This window comes from Geotrypetes seraphini, chromosome 4 (assembly GCF_902459505.1).
Source record: "Geotrypetes seraphini chromosome 4, aGeoSer1.1, whole genome shotgun sequence".
NCBI classification, from domain to species: Eukaryota; Metazoa; Chordata; class Amphibia; order Gymnophiona; family Dermophiidae; genus Geotrypetes; species Geotrypetes seraphini.
Window position 1 is genome coordinate 65956812 of NC_047087.1, and position 14036 is coordinate 65970847.

The 14036-nt window shown below is 45.5% G+C and overlaps 1 protein-coding gene across 2 annotated transcripts in view; it reads left to right on the forward strand.

Annotated features, from left to right (window-relative positions):
- Positions 1-14036, forward strand: part of LTN1 (listerin E3 ubiquitin protein ligase 1) — a 146281-nt gene that overhangs the window by 115369 nt on the left and 16876 nt on the right. For both annotated transcript variants that reach the window (XM_033942385.1, XM_033942384.1), the window contains exons 24-25: positions 6132-6206; positions 8776-8962. In XM_033942385.1, the coding sequence (XP_033798276.1) occupies positions 6132-6206; positions 8776-8962 (262 nt within the window). The remainder of the gene's footprint in view (positions 1-6131; positions 6207-8775; positions 8963-14036) is intronic.

Sequence of the window (14036 nt, forward strand, 5' to 3'; positions counted from 1 at the left end):
GTTGCAATAACATCTTGCACACTTGGATCAGTTGATTGCCATTAAATAATTAGAATTTTCCCTTCAGTTTTTGTTCTTTTAACCCCTACATTCTTTAGTGTCCCTCCAGACCGGCACAAAAGCGGATGGGTTTACGCTCCTCTGCCAGCAGGTGGAGACTGAGACACTAACTTTTGGCTACAGTACAAGTGGGCTGTGCAGTCCCTCTTACAATCAGTTTTTTCTCAATCTGTGCTTTGGGTTGTTTTGACCTATTTGATCTGGTTAGGGAATGTTCTGGTCCCTTTTGCTTTCCGGATAGAGCTTGGGGGTCCTACTGACCTTGGGGGTGCCACACTCGAAAGGGTTGAGTCCCTACCCCCATTTCCCCCACCTCCCTGGGTTTTCTGTGTTTAGAGGAGCCTCAACTGTACGCCTGACGACTTATACCGGTATAGACTATAGTTCAGAGTGCCTTGCGGGGTCTGCTCTAACTTGAGACAGTTGGTGAGCCTGTGAGAAGTTAAAAAAAATGGAGCATTGAGAAGTTAAAAAATAAAAAAGACACAAGAAAAAAATGGGGCCACCATTTTGAGCGTTATTGTTCGTGGGTTTTTGGTGCATTCAGTAAGAGCCTCTTAAAGAAGCAGCATAAGTTCATTTTATATGGGCACTGAGCGGTGGATGCGGTCGGCGGGTGCACAAAATGTTCTGGCTGCCTCGAAAGGGACCCGGCTTCGAGTGTTGGTGTGTCTGGATCCCCTTCGTGCGTGCACTGCTTGTCGGCGAGAGTTGCTGATGACATTCAGACCTTACCTGCCGCCCACACCGGGGTTTCCTCGGTTGTCGGCAGTCTGGCAGATTCAAGCTAGCAGACCGCTGAGGGGGCTGCTAGCTGTGTTTTCTGTATCGGTGGGGTTGTTTGCCTTCGGTGCCTCATTTGATTTTAGGTGTCAGTTTAGTGACGGCGTTTCCCTCAGTTTTGGCAGGAAACACATCCATTTTGCCCACTGCCTCAGGCAACCTTCCTCCTAACTTAGAGAGACAGGAACAGGTCTTAAATGTGTCTTCTGCTTATTCTATGATTCTAGATTGCCGCCAGGGTTGTTGAGCCCTGATTTTATGTTAGCCATGTGCAAGGCTTATTTACAGGCGGCTGTGGGTCCTGCTTCAGTTCTGCGGGTCGTCTAGGGTAGTGGTATTCAACCCAGCCCTCAGGGACCACCTGGCCAGTCGGGTTTTCAAAGTCTCTTTCATCCCCATATTCATTGTGGATATCCTGAAAACCCTACTGGCCAGGTTATCCCTGAGGACTGGATTAACTATAACTGGTCTTTCCCTTCCACATCCACCATGTTAAGTCTCCTGCTTAGGTTGCTTCTATCTGGCCCCACCTCAGCCATTGTCCGAGTGACCGCGGGTATCTTGGGATGAAGATTCTTTTCTGGCTGCTCCGTTTCCTCTGGATGGGAACTTGGATCTTGGGGAGGATTTTCTATATCCGTTAAGGCAGGGTTGTCAAAGTCCCTCCTCGAGAGCCGCAATTCAGTTGGGTTTTCAGGAATTCCCTAATGAATATGCATGAGATCTATTTGCATGCACTGCTTTCATTGTATGCTAATAGATCTCATACATATTCATTGGAGAAATCCTGAAAACCCGCCCAACCTTGCCAGGTTTTGCTTGGTGATGCTGCCTGGGGACGTTTGAGTGGATTTTATAGGTACCGCCCTGGCCAGGGTGTGACCTCTTTTCCTTCCAAAGCACATGTCTTCCAACACATGTGTTACGGGTCCTTCCCACGGTTCCAATCAGAGCCTGGTTGTGGGAGTTTTGTTTTTTTTTACCAGGGATGGGCCAAGATCACAATGGATCAATGGGGTCCTGGAGGTGTTTTGGGACTGTTATGCTCTGGAGTTTTCACGTCCTTTCCCAGATCGTTTCCTCTTTTCTCCTTGTCAGGCAACTTGGAAGAGGAAGGCTTTTCGGTTGCTTAGGTTGCTGGTCCTGTATGTGGTAGTCCCAGAGCTTCCTCAGGGGATTTTCACCAGCAGGTACTCCATTTACTTAGCAGTGCCCAAGACAGAGGGGTCTTTTCAACCCATTTTAGATTTTAAAGGTGTTAGCAGAGCACTTCGGAGTCCATCTTTTTTCTGGCTGTTCTCCCTGGGGAGTTTCTGTCTTCTCTTGATCTGACAGCGGTATTTCTACCTATTCCTGTATGGGCCTCCCATCTACGATTCCTTCGCTTTGCGATTTTGGGAGAAGATTATTAATTTAGAGTGCTTCCCTTTGTTCTAGCTGTAGCACCGCCCACCTTCACCAAAAGTCTGGTTTTGGTGGCAGCAGCATTGCATAAGGAGGGCATTCTGGTTCACTCCTTTCAGGAAGATTGGCTGCTTTGCACAGTCTTTGCAGGAGAGTTCCCGAGTCATAGCTTGGGGTGTGGACTTTCTGCAGTCCCTGGGCTGGGTGGTCAACCTGTCCCGCAGCCGGTTGATTCCGTCTCAGCGCTTGAAGTGTCTCGGCGTTCATTTTTTTGACACCAGCTTGGGGAGAATTTTTTCATCCCAGAGGCCAGGGTGTGCAAATTGCAGGTGCAGATTCACTCTCTGATGGATTGCCAATGTCTTTTGGCACAAGACTTTCTGCAGGTCTTGGGGTCCATGGCAGCCTCCTTGGAATTTGTCCAGTGGGCTCGGGCTCACATGCGTCCTCTTCAGTATGCGCTTATTAGGCGGTGGTCACCACAGATTCATGATCTAGACTCTCCGGTCCTGCTCTGGAACTTAGTTTGGCGCAGCCTACGCTGGTGGCCCCTGTCTTCCAAATTGCTTCAGGAGTGAGTCTCGATCAGCCCCAGTGGCAGGGCTTCTCACAGATGCCAGCTTCCTTGATTTGGGAGTTAAGTGCATCGGTCATTTGGTTCAGGGCTGATGATCACCAGTGGGGAGGCATCCTAGTCAATCACTTTTCTGGAGACCAGAGCCATTTGGCTAGCAATGGTAAAAATTCCAGTCCTGGCTGGAGGGCAAGTCGGTTCGAGTCCTCTCAGACAGTGCCACAGCGGTGGCCTTTGTCACTCGTAAGGGGAGTGCCAAGAGTCTTCTGGTGCCACTGGAGGCGTCTCTGCTCATGGAATGGGCAGTGGCTGTTCTTCAGGACATTTCGGCTTCCCACATTGCTGGTGTGGACGCTGTCCATGCAGATTTTCTCAGTCGTCATGCACTTGATCCCAGTGAGTGGTGTCTCTGGCTAGAAGCCTTTGAGTTGCATGTTCAGGCTTGGGGTCGCCTGATCATGTATCTCATGGCCTTGAGTGTCGATGCCAAAGCGCTGAGGTTTTTTCAGGTTGCGCAGGGAGTGTCAGGCCAAGGGATTGGATGTTCTGGACATGCTTGGCTGATGGAAGGCATGCTTTATATCTTTCCTCCTTGGCCTCTTGTGGGCAATGTTCTTCAAATTGCCCTACACGCAGGACATGTGATTCTTGTGGTTCCGGCTTGGCTCAAGCACCAGTGGTTTGCGATTCTGGTTTGTCTGCTAGTGGCAGATCATCTCCTACTGTCCCTCTCGCCCAATCTTCTTCTCCAGGTCCCATTCCAATGTTAGATCTGGGTCCTTTTTGGTCTTGAAAGGGATCGCCTAAGGAACAAGGAATTTTTGGATAAAGTAGCCTCCTCTCTCTTAGAGTCTCGGAGAATTTCCTCCTCTTGGGCTTAGGTCCATGGTTAGCGTATTTTTAAGGAATAGTGTTCTGTGCATGGAGTGGTTTCCCTTTGGGCTACTTTGCCTCACAATCTGGAGTTTTCTTCATGATGGCCTAGACCGAGGCCTTGCCTAGTTTTTGCTTTGGGTGTAGATTGCCGCTTGATATTCCATTCATGGTCTTTGGCATGGTAAGCGTTTAGATGTGATTTGGTTCTTGAGAGTTGCACAGCTGATCCAGCCACCAGTGTCATTGTTGGTTCCTGCCTGGGGTCTCCTCCTAGCCGTTTCCGTGCTCATGTGTCCTTTGTTTGAGCCTCTCAGCAGCTGTATGTGGAAAGACCTTCCTCTTTAAGGTGTTTTTCTCTTAGTGGCCATTTCTTCCATGAGACAAATTTTTGGTGCTGCAGGTCTTTTTTCGTGTAGGCCTCCCTTCGGTGTTCTTAGGGAGTGAGTCATGCTGCAGCCGGTCCCCTCTTTTCTTCCAAAGGTGGTCTCGCCGTTTCCTGGTGACTAGTCCATGGTCCTCTCCAGTGCTCCCTCTAAGCGGGCGGGTGTTGTGAGCAAACTTTTTTCGCTGTGAGCTTGGGCGCCAGCAAGTTATGAGCCAACTCGCCCGATTCTCCTCTCGCCGCCCTGCCATCTGCCGTACGCCGTGCGCTGTGACGAGAAACTTGTGCGCTGCGATGTAATATTTTGTGCGCCAGCGCACGCCAGCGCAGCTTAGCGGGAACACTGGTCCTCTCAGTATTTTGTAAGTGGGAGGACTTGGAGCGGAGGCAGTGGCACAAGTTGGATGTATGTAGGGGCTTAGCTCTTATGTTCAACGGACCCAGGAGTTCCGTAAGTCAGACCATTCTTTTGTCTCCTTAGCGGGTCCTCGTAAGGGGGACAGTGCTTCCAAGGTTACCATTGTGCAATGGATCGAGGAGGCTATCGCTTCGGCGTACCTTCTCCAACAAACAGAAGCCTGTTTCAGAATTCCTCAGGGCTCCTTCCTCTCAAGGTCAAGCAGCTTCTTGGGCTGAATCTTCTCTTGTACCTCCAGTGGATATCTGTACAGCTGCAGCTTTTCTTCTCTCCATTCCTCTGTTCAACACTACCGTGTGGACATTCAGGCGTGTTGGGATGCAGTGTTCGGTGAGCGCGTTCTTGTAGCGGCCCTTCGGGGGTCCCACCCCATGATGGGTACTGCTTGGGTACGTCCTATCTGTTTCAATGCCAGTCTGGAGGGATCCTAAAGAAGGAGAAATTAGGTCCTTACCTGCTAATTTTCTTTTTTTTAGTCCCTCCAGATCAGCACAGACCCCGCCTGGTCATATTGTTCGGTATTTTCGCAAAGGGTACTAAAAGTTTCCAAGTTTATTATAAATTTTTTATACCGCCTAATCAGACTTCAAGGCGGGTATGGGTTTTTTCTGTGGGATTTGGTTGTTGCTGATTGTTTGGGGAGTTGAAAGAGCAGCAACATTTGGTTCGGTTGGTTTATGGGGCGTTCTAATAAATTCTTGTTCTAATCAGTATCCAACAGTCTCCCCTGGTCCGATTTGGGACTATTCCTTGGTTTTCTCCATGTGAATGTGGAGTTGTATGTTCTTGTTCAGCCTAGTGGATTTTTGCTTGGCTATTTGTAAAGACTGATTGTAAGAGGCCCTGCACAGCCCACTTGTATTGTAGCCAAAAGTTAGTGTCTCAGTCTCTACCTGCTGGCAGAGGAGCATAAACCCATCTGTTTGTGTCTGAAGGGACTAAAAGAAAGAAAATTAGCCAGTAAAGACCTAATTTTTCCCTAGTCTCACTGTGGGTTGTGCATAGATATTATTGTTAGCTTCTACTTGCTACAATGTTGCACTAGAATCTGAGCCTTTCACAGATGTCACCAGTACATCTGTTCCAGCTCGGTTTTTGAGAGAGTCCAATTTAGGACATCTGATTATAAAAAGTCAAAGGATTGATCAATGCATGCACAATTCTTCCCAAATTTTTCTGCTTTGCGGAAGAATAACTTTTCTATCATATTTTATGAATGGAATTCCATGTTATTACTTTACATTTCTACAAATGAAAGTATATGATTCCTTTTGCACAGTTCGCGGTCAGGGGAAGTTAACACAGTCATCAGGACTCATATGCTCTGTTACCAGAAAGATTATCGAGATAAAAGCCATCTTCTTTAAAACTTGGGGAAAATACGCCTCCAAAAAGTTTTTAAGAGGACATTTTTGTATTTGATACTTACTTTGCTGAATGTATGTATATACTGTATATGTATGTATATCTTTAAGTATCTTGAGCTTACCTAACTCTAAACGCACTGTTGCTTTTCTGAGATGAGCAGAGGATTCTACCCTTTACAATAGCTGGTAATGTACTATGTCTTGATTCAGTTATTTCTAGCAAATTTGCATAGACCAAGACATGATATTTTGAAAATTTCTGAACAGGTTGATGCCAGAGCTTCCTAAATTCGATGATGAAAATCTGAAATTTTATGGGGATGAAGAAGAGGAACCAGTCTTGTATGTTTTCTACATTTTATATACAACTCTAACAGTATAAGAGCATTAATGCAGAGTCTGTCTTTGAAAATCCTCCTGAAGCACAGAAAGGGACAAATTCTATAAACGACGTACCACTGTCTAACCAGCCAATCGGGGTGCACGTAAAAAAAAAAATAAAACCACCCCAAGACAGGCTGCCTACATTGTAGGCATTTTCGCAAGCCTAGGGAGGCACATAGGTCTATTAAGCTCACCCAAGGCTAGGCGAACCCCCCCGGGACATACCCATGAAGGAGGGATGCCCACTTCCTCCTGCCACTGACCCCATCATCACCTAAAGTCCCCCAAACACTACTTGACTATACCCTACATTCCCCAACTCCACCCTTGACACTCCCCGACACCCAAGATTCTCCTGCGCCCCCATACCTTTATCTGATGGCCAGCAAGAGGAATGCCCACTCCTGCCGCCAGACCCACCACAACAAAATGGCGGGCCTTCCCAGTGTATTTTGGGATGCACTGGGGAGGGACAGATTGGCGCAGATCCTTAAGGCCCTTCCCATGGGGCCAATGGCAGGAGGGAGTGGGCATCCCTCCTGTCGGGAGATGTCTTGGGGGTAGCGGCAGAAGGAATTGGGCACTCCTCCTGCTGTGGACATTTGGGGGTGGGGGGTCTTTAGGGGTTCCAGCAGGAGGGAGTGGGAATCTCTTCTGCCGGCCAAGTTCGCAGGGGGAATGGGTTCCCTGCTGCGGCTGCTAGACTGATTGTCAAAGGGAGATTCCTTTGCGGCGATCAGTGGCAGCATGATTCTCTAACTGGCACCTGTGACATGGACGCTGGTTAGGGAATTGGGGTGGTTAGGTGGGGTTAGGCGTCGGTCTGTTAGGATAGACACAATTCTATGTAGGATGCCCATGTGCGATTCTCAAAAGCTACATAGGCAGCTGATGAGACCGGGCATCCTATACAGAATCCGGCTCAAAGTATCTCTGCAATTTGTACCTGAATTGAAGCAGATGCAAAGTATATGCAAGTTTTCAGTTTCATATACAATCTCTGCACATACTTCCCTTTACTGACCTAACCTTGATCACTTCTTCCTAGCAGCTACAGGTACTTTGTGTGTTTATGGGGGGCATTAATCAGACTATCTTGCTCCATGGGAACACATACCCACATGAAAGTACCCGATTATGGTTCCTTTACATGTTTGAAATTAAGGCCATTTCACAAATACTTCCTTCATGTTCTGAGTATTTTCAGTGATCTATGGTTTTACGAGTAGAATCAAAAAGAAAAAAATGGGAAAGTTGTACGTAAATTACCGTGTTTTTCACTCCATTAGATGCACCTGACCATAAGATGCACCCTAGAATTAGAGGAGGAAAACTAGAAAAAAAACATTTTGAACCAAATTCTCCCTGCCAGGCTCTGCACCCAACCCCACACTCCTTGCCAAGCTCTGCGCTCTGTCCCCCCTCCTTGCCAGGCTCTGTACCTTGTCCCCCCTCGGATGATCTAGTGGTAGGCCGAGACAGGGCACAGGGCAGGCAGGCCTAGTGGCAGGCAGGCAGGGCCTCCCCGTCCCCTCTCCCCATCCGGTGGTCCTGCCCTTCCCTCCGGCTGACTCCCGAACTAGCTGCAGCAGCATCAGAGCGGTGCAAATGGCAGATGCAAGATTTTCATGTGCCTGCCTTGTCCTATGCCGCTCCATGAATGGTTGCCGTCAGGTCTCACAAGTCCAGTGAAAACTGATGGCAGCCATTAATGGAACGGGGGCCTTAGGCATCTGGACCAATCGGGCCTTAGGCTTCTCAGGGATGGGTCAGAAAGAGGCGGGCCTGCCTCATTTCGACAGAGGTGGGTCAGCCAGACGGTAGGAAGACCCATCTGTTTGTTCAGCTTTTAAGGTTAGTGGGGTGGGGGTGTCTTACTTGGGGGGGGGGGTCATCTTCCAGAAGGAGAAGTTGAGCACCCTCCTGCCGGCGAACCTCAGAGGGAGGCCTTCTGGCAGGAGGGTTTGAGCACCCTCCTGCCGGCGATCGTCGGGGGGTGGGTGGGTCTCCGGACAGGAGGGATTGGGCATCACTCCTGCTTCATTCATTTGGGATGGGGGTGGGGGGAACAGGCGGCCGCTATACTTATCGCGGCAGGGAGATCCCTTGCCACGATAAGTGTAACGGCTGCATCTACACTAACCCGGTTCTGTAACTGGTGTCTGTAACATGGACATCGGTTACAGAATCGGATTTATTTTAGGCGGGCATAGACCCGATTCTGTATAGGATGCCCTTCCTGGTCGTCCTATACAGAATCCAGGCCTCAATGTTTTATATTTGAGAAATTCATTATTTTTTGTTTACGAGCAGAAGACCATACTGATGTGGCATTTATATTTTTAAGTTTTATATTTTGAACTAACAATTAATGTTATATATATTAATACTTAGTGCAGTTTTAGTATAGTATAGATATTAGTGCCATATGAAATCAAACCCAAGCAAGATGAGAATTTTATTCACAGACTTTATTCCATTTAGAAAATAAGACTGAATAACTATTAATCTGTGTTTTCTTTTCTAGATCTCCACCTGCTGCTCTTATGGCTGTTCTTATTACTCAGGAGGATTTATTAACAAATATTCTAACAGATATTCCAGTGGGAGAATTGGCAGTGGTCCAGCCACTGAGTGAAGAATTTTGCTATATTTTAGGTTATCTTCTCACATGGAAGTTAATTTTGTCTTTTTTCAAGGCAGCTTCTTCTCAGGTATGTATAAATGGTATCCTTATAACAGAAAAACAAGCAAATATGAATAAAATAGACATTGCTATTAAAAAATTTATAAATGTATAAATTGAAAAATTAGTGACTTAAAAACATTTAGTCAATGTAATTATCACAGAAAATAATTAAGCTAGGTTGGGCCTATTCCGGTTAGCCCAGGCGCCTTAGGCCCCACCTGTGGGTGGGGTTTGAGCTGCCTGGACTAATCAGACCTTAAGGCCAGCCATTCTGGGGACGGCTGGCCTGTCGTACGTACGGGCTTGGCACCCATCCGTCCGACCAATGATTTTCAGGTATGGGGAGGGGGGGCCGATCGGGGATTCAGGGGGGGTGGTCGTGGGGGGGGGGTTGCATCCTGGGAAGGCCTGGGATCCCTCCTGCCCGTATTTTAATGGGGGGTGGGGGGTAGGGGGTTTCAGCAGGGCAAGAGGGCTTGGGCTCCCTCCTGCCCTGATCGTGTCAGGCGGGTGGGTTTTCAGCGTGGCAGGAGGGCTTGGGCTTGGGCTCCCTCCTGTCCCGATCGTGTCGGGGGTTCAGGGGTGCCGCTGGGCAGGAGGGCTTGGGCTCCCTCCTGCCCGGATCATTGAGGGGGGGAATTTCTTTAACCGGTGTTTTTGACAGACACCGTTTACAGAATTCAGCTTTTAGGCGAAGGATTGGCTCCTCCTTCACCTAAAAGCTCTTGTTTTGGGCATTTGGGAGTTAGGCTTTTTTTAGGTTGATTATATGGTGTTAGTATAGAAGTAGTGGTGGTCTGGGCGTTTAACAGCTGAAGGTAGAGGCAGGCCATTATAAAAAAGAAAACCTCTTTATGGACATTTTCCCTGCTTCTGCTTTCAACGTTTAAGGCCTTAGGCCAAAAGGGGATTTAGACTTTTTTTTATTATTATGCCCCTCCACATGTTCTCGTATAATTTGTTCATGTATGATGCTACCTGATGGAGACATTCCTGCTATGGTCCCTCTCGGTACAGCTGAAACTAAATGAATCAAAAACAAAATTACTCTGGCTCGGCCCAAAGTTAGAACACCTGCCCACCATCTTCGCACTACCCACAGGCGCTGCTCTGCACCTTGAGTTCTCAAGCAAGGTCCTTGGCATCACTATTGATTCTTCTCTCTCCCTCAACGACCACCTCAACTCCTTGGCAAAATCATGCTTTTTCAGCCTCCACATGCTGAGGAAAGTAAGATCCTACTTTTGCCAAAAACATTTCGCCATCCTTGTCCAATCCATCATCCTCTCCAAACTTGACTATTGCAATGCCATTTACTTATGCCTAACAAAAAAAGTCTTCAAAGACTCCAGCTTATCCAGAATACTGCAGCCAAGTTGATCTTTGCAAAACGCAAATCTGACCATGTCTCCCCACTCCTGTCCAATCTTCACTGGCTTCCAGTGATTTCCAGAATCCATTTCAAATGCTCCTGCCTGGCTTTTAAGATCATTCACGGCATCCTTCCTCCCCTAATCCCACTATCCTTTAACTCCTCGAGTTCTGACTCCACCAGACCCGCCCAAACATATAAACTATCCTTCCCCTCTCTACGTGGTATTCTCTATGCAGGTAAACTGGGAAAATTTCTTCTCTTCAAAATCACAGGTCTCTGGAACGACCTTACTATCCCATTGCGGAACCTGGGCTCTCTCCAACTATTCCGCAAGCAACTGAAAACTTGGCTCTTATCTAACATGTAATTCTATTTTCCCCCTTACTCTTCCATTCTATATATAAGCTCATGTAAACCTTTTCCTTTCTCTTCTTATATTTAAGTTCTTATTAACCATGCCAAGCTCCACTTCCGTGGAGAGGATGCGGTATATAAACTTAAGGTTTAGTTTAGTTTAGTTTAGAAGGGAAACTAAATGAATTAAAAGGAAGTCACTAGTTCTCTCCTCACAAAGAGGAAAACAGTTATTTCTAGTGCAATGTGTCTAGTGCTTCTGAATGCTAGGGTCTTGTATCTGAACTAGCAATTATCAAAAACTATTTTTTTTTAAATCTTAAAATGTATCCAATTAGCAAAACAATGACGGAATGAGGCCGGATTGGCCGAGCCGTCCCAAAGCTCCGCCTACTGGTGGGGCCTAAGGCGCCAGGGCCAATCAGAATAGGCCCGGGAGCCTTAGGTCCCTCCTGGGGGCGGGGCCTTGGACACATGGTCGGGTTGGGCTGCGTTCAAGGATCAACAGTGGCTATCATGCACAGGCCACAATTTGAATCTTGTGTTGATTCATGGACTGAAGCACAATGATGAATCCGATTCTCCAGTTGCTGATGTAAATGGGCTGATAAATCTTGCAAAAGACACAGTCGCATATATCAAGCATTCAAGAATGCATCACAAGCTTGAGACTAGCCTTAAATAGGCTGTTCCAACAAGATGGAATAGCATCTATAAAAGGCTGGAATCAATATCTCAAAACCTACCACATCTTAAACAACTGGCTAATGCTTAGTCAGAGATGGTAAATAGCAATGCCTTGCCTGCTTGCCTTTTTTTCCACCCTCCCCCCCCAAAAAAAAAAAATAAATAAATTAGGCATATCTTAGCTGCCTTAACAATATATCCAGGAAATATGTCACTAAGAAGAGAATTATTAATAATCTGCACTCATGCTTTACAGCTTCTAGTTAGTCAAGCTAGGCATGGATCACAAAGCTTCATGGATATAAATTACACCTTGTAGTCTTTCCTGGACATACAAAAAAAACCAGCTTCTGGCAAATACTGTAAATCAAACCCTTCGACTGCAACATGAACATCAAATACACCTCCAAATTCTAAAAAATGATACTTAAAATTGCATGCCCAAATTTGGGTGTGTGCCCAATTTGCTTGTGCAATTTAATTGAATAATGAACCAATTAGCACCAATCATTGTGTGCTAATAATCAATTATTTTCCTTATGAGATGGCGGGGATGTCACTAGTGAAAACTAGAAGAAGTCAGAAATTGCTTTGATAAATAATATATGAACTGACTTCGCATTCAACACAAACCTGTCTATGAAGTGTAATCAATATGTTTTAAGTTGCTCGGAAATGTGAAACTCAACAAGGGGGGAACGCACCCCCCTAGAGTGGGAACAGAGTTTACCTCCCAGTCATTGCAACTGTTTCTGTAGAGATCACACTTCAAGCCAGGATGTTGGTTAATAAAAATTGTTACAGTCCTTGAAATGATATAAAGTATAGGATTTTCTCCTTTCTTCTTATACTTATTTTATACTTGTCAGAACATCACTTATGCATGATTAATAGAATCATAACTTAGCTCAATGAGGGGTTTGAAGTGTGATCTCTACAGAAACAGTTGCAATGACTGGGAGGTAAACTCTGTTCCCACTCTAGGGGGGTACGTTCCCCCCTTGTTGAGTTTCACATTTCTGAGCAACTTAAAACATATTGATTACACTTCATAGACAGGTTTGTGTTGAATGCGAAGTCAGTTCATATATTATTTAATAATCAATTATTGGCATCAATTTGAATTTATATGCACATCTTGCTAGGCGCTACACTATAAAGATGCATGTTTAAATTCTTTAGCACACAGCTGCAAAGGGGGCATGGCCATGGGAGGGTCATGGGGCATTCACTAAAAATGTGGATACTATTATTGAATCAGGGGGATCTGCATCTAGTTTAGGCACAGAAAGTTTAATCAAAGCTCAGTTGGTTTGAATCCTTAGGGCATGGATCTTGGTGCTAAGTGCAATTATGTAAATGGCACCCAAATCTGAGCGCTGTATAGTATAGTGATCAGCGACTTTTTTTGTGCCCAAATTTGGGCACTGTTTACAGAATCTAGTCAATAGTATGCAAATGAATAATCATTTATAATATAAAATATTTATGCTCAATATGGAATATATTTGTGCTCAATATGCAAATGAATGCAAATATGCAAATGAATAATCTTTTATAATATAAAATATTTATGCTCAATATGGAAAATATTTGTGCTCAATATGGAAAGGGATTGGGACTTGTGTACCGCCTTTTTGTAGTTTTACAACCACACTCAAAGTGGTTTTCATACAGATACATCAAGCATTTTTCCTATCTGTCTCAGTGGACTCACAATCTATCTAATGTACCTGGGGCAGTGGAAGATTAAGTGACTTGCCTAGGGTCACAAGGAGCAGCACAGGGTTTGAACCCACAACCTCAGGGTGCTGAGGCTGTAGCTTTAACCACTACAACATACTCTCCTCTGAAAGTCTTAGATTGATACTATGTATTCCATTAAATTACATTGGTGTCTTCTATCCTGCCAATACCTTTCAGTTCTAGGCGGTTTACAACAAGAATTGGCCTGGGCATTCCCAGGGAGATTACAAGATTGATGGATATAGTATGCGTCGGGATCTGGGAAGGGTCGATACGGTTTGGTTAGATCAGTGGTCTCAAACTCAAACCCTTTGCAGGGCCCTATTTTGGATTTGTAGGTACTTGGATGGCCTCAGAAAAAATAATTAATGTCTTATTAAAGAAATCACAGCTTTGCATGAGGTAAAACTCCTTTATAGTTTATAAATCTTTCCTTTTGGCTAAGTCTTATTAATAATATTGTCATTTATAGCTAAAGAGACATATGATCAAGAAACTGTTTTATTTCACTTTTGTGATTATGATAAACATACCAAGGACCTCAAAATAGTACCTGGCGGGCCGCATGTGGTACCCGGGCCGCGAGTTTGAGACCACTGGGCTAGATCATTTGACAAATTTCTTGAATAGTATAGTTTTCAGTTCTTTCCTGAATGTTTTGTAATTGGACGTCATGGTCAAAGAGGTGGCGGTCTATTCTTGCTGCTCTGGTGGCTAGTAGTCCGTCATATATTTTTTTGCTGTACATGCCTTTGATTGGGGGGTAGGTAAAGTGTGTTTGAGTCCTACTAGAAAAATACTCTTTTTGCTTCCTCAATTTACAAAATATACTTTCATAAGTTGTCCCTATAAGATCTCATTATAACCACATTTGCACCAAGCCAACTTACTGTTTTTTCTCTTGTTTTAGTTAGCATTCTGTGTGCATCATGGATTT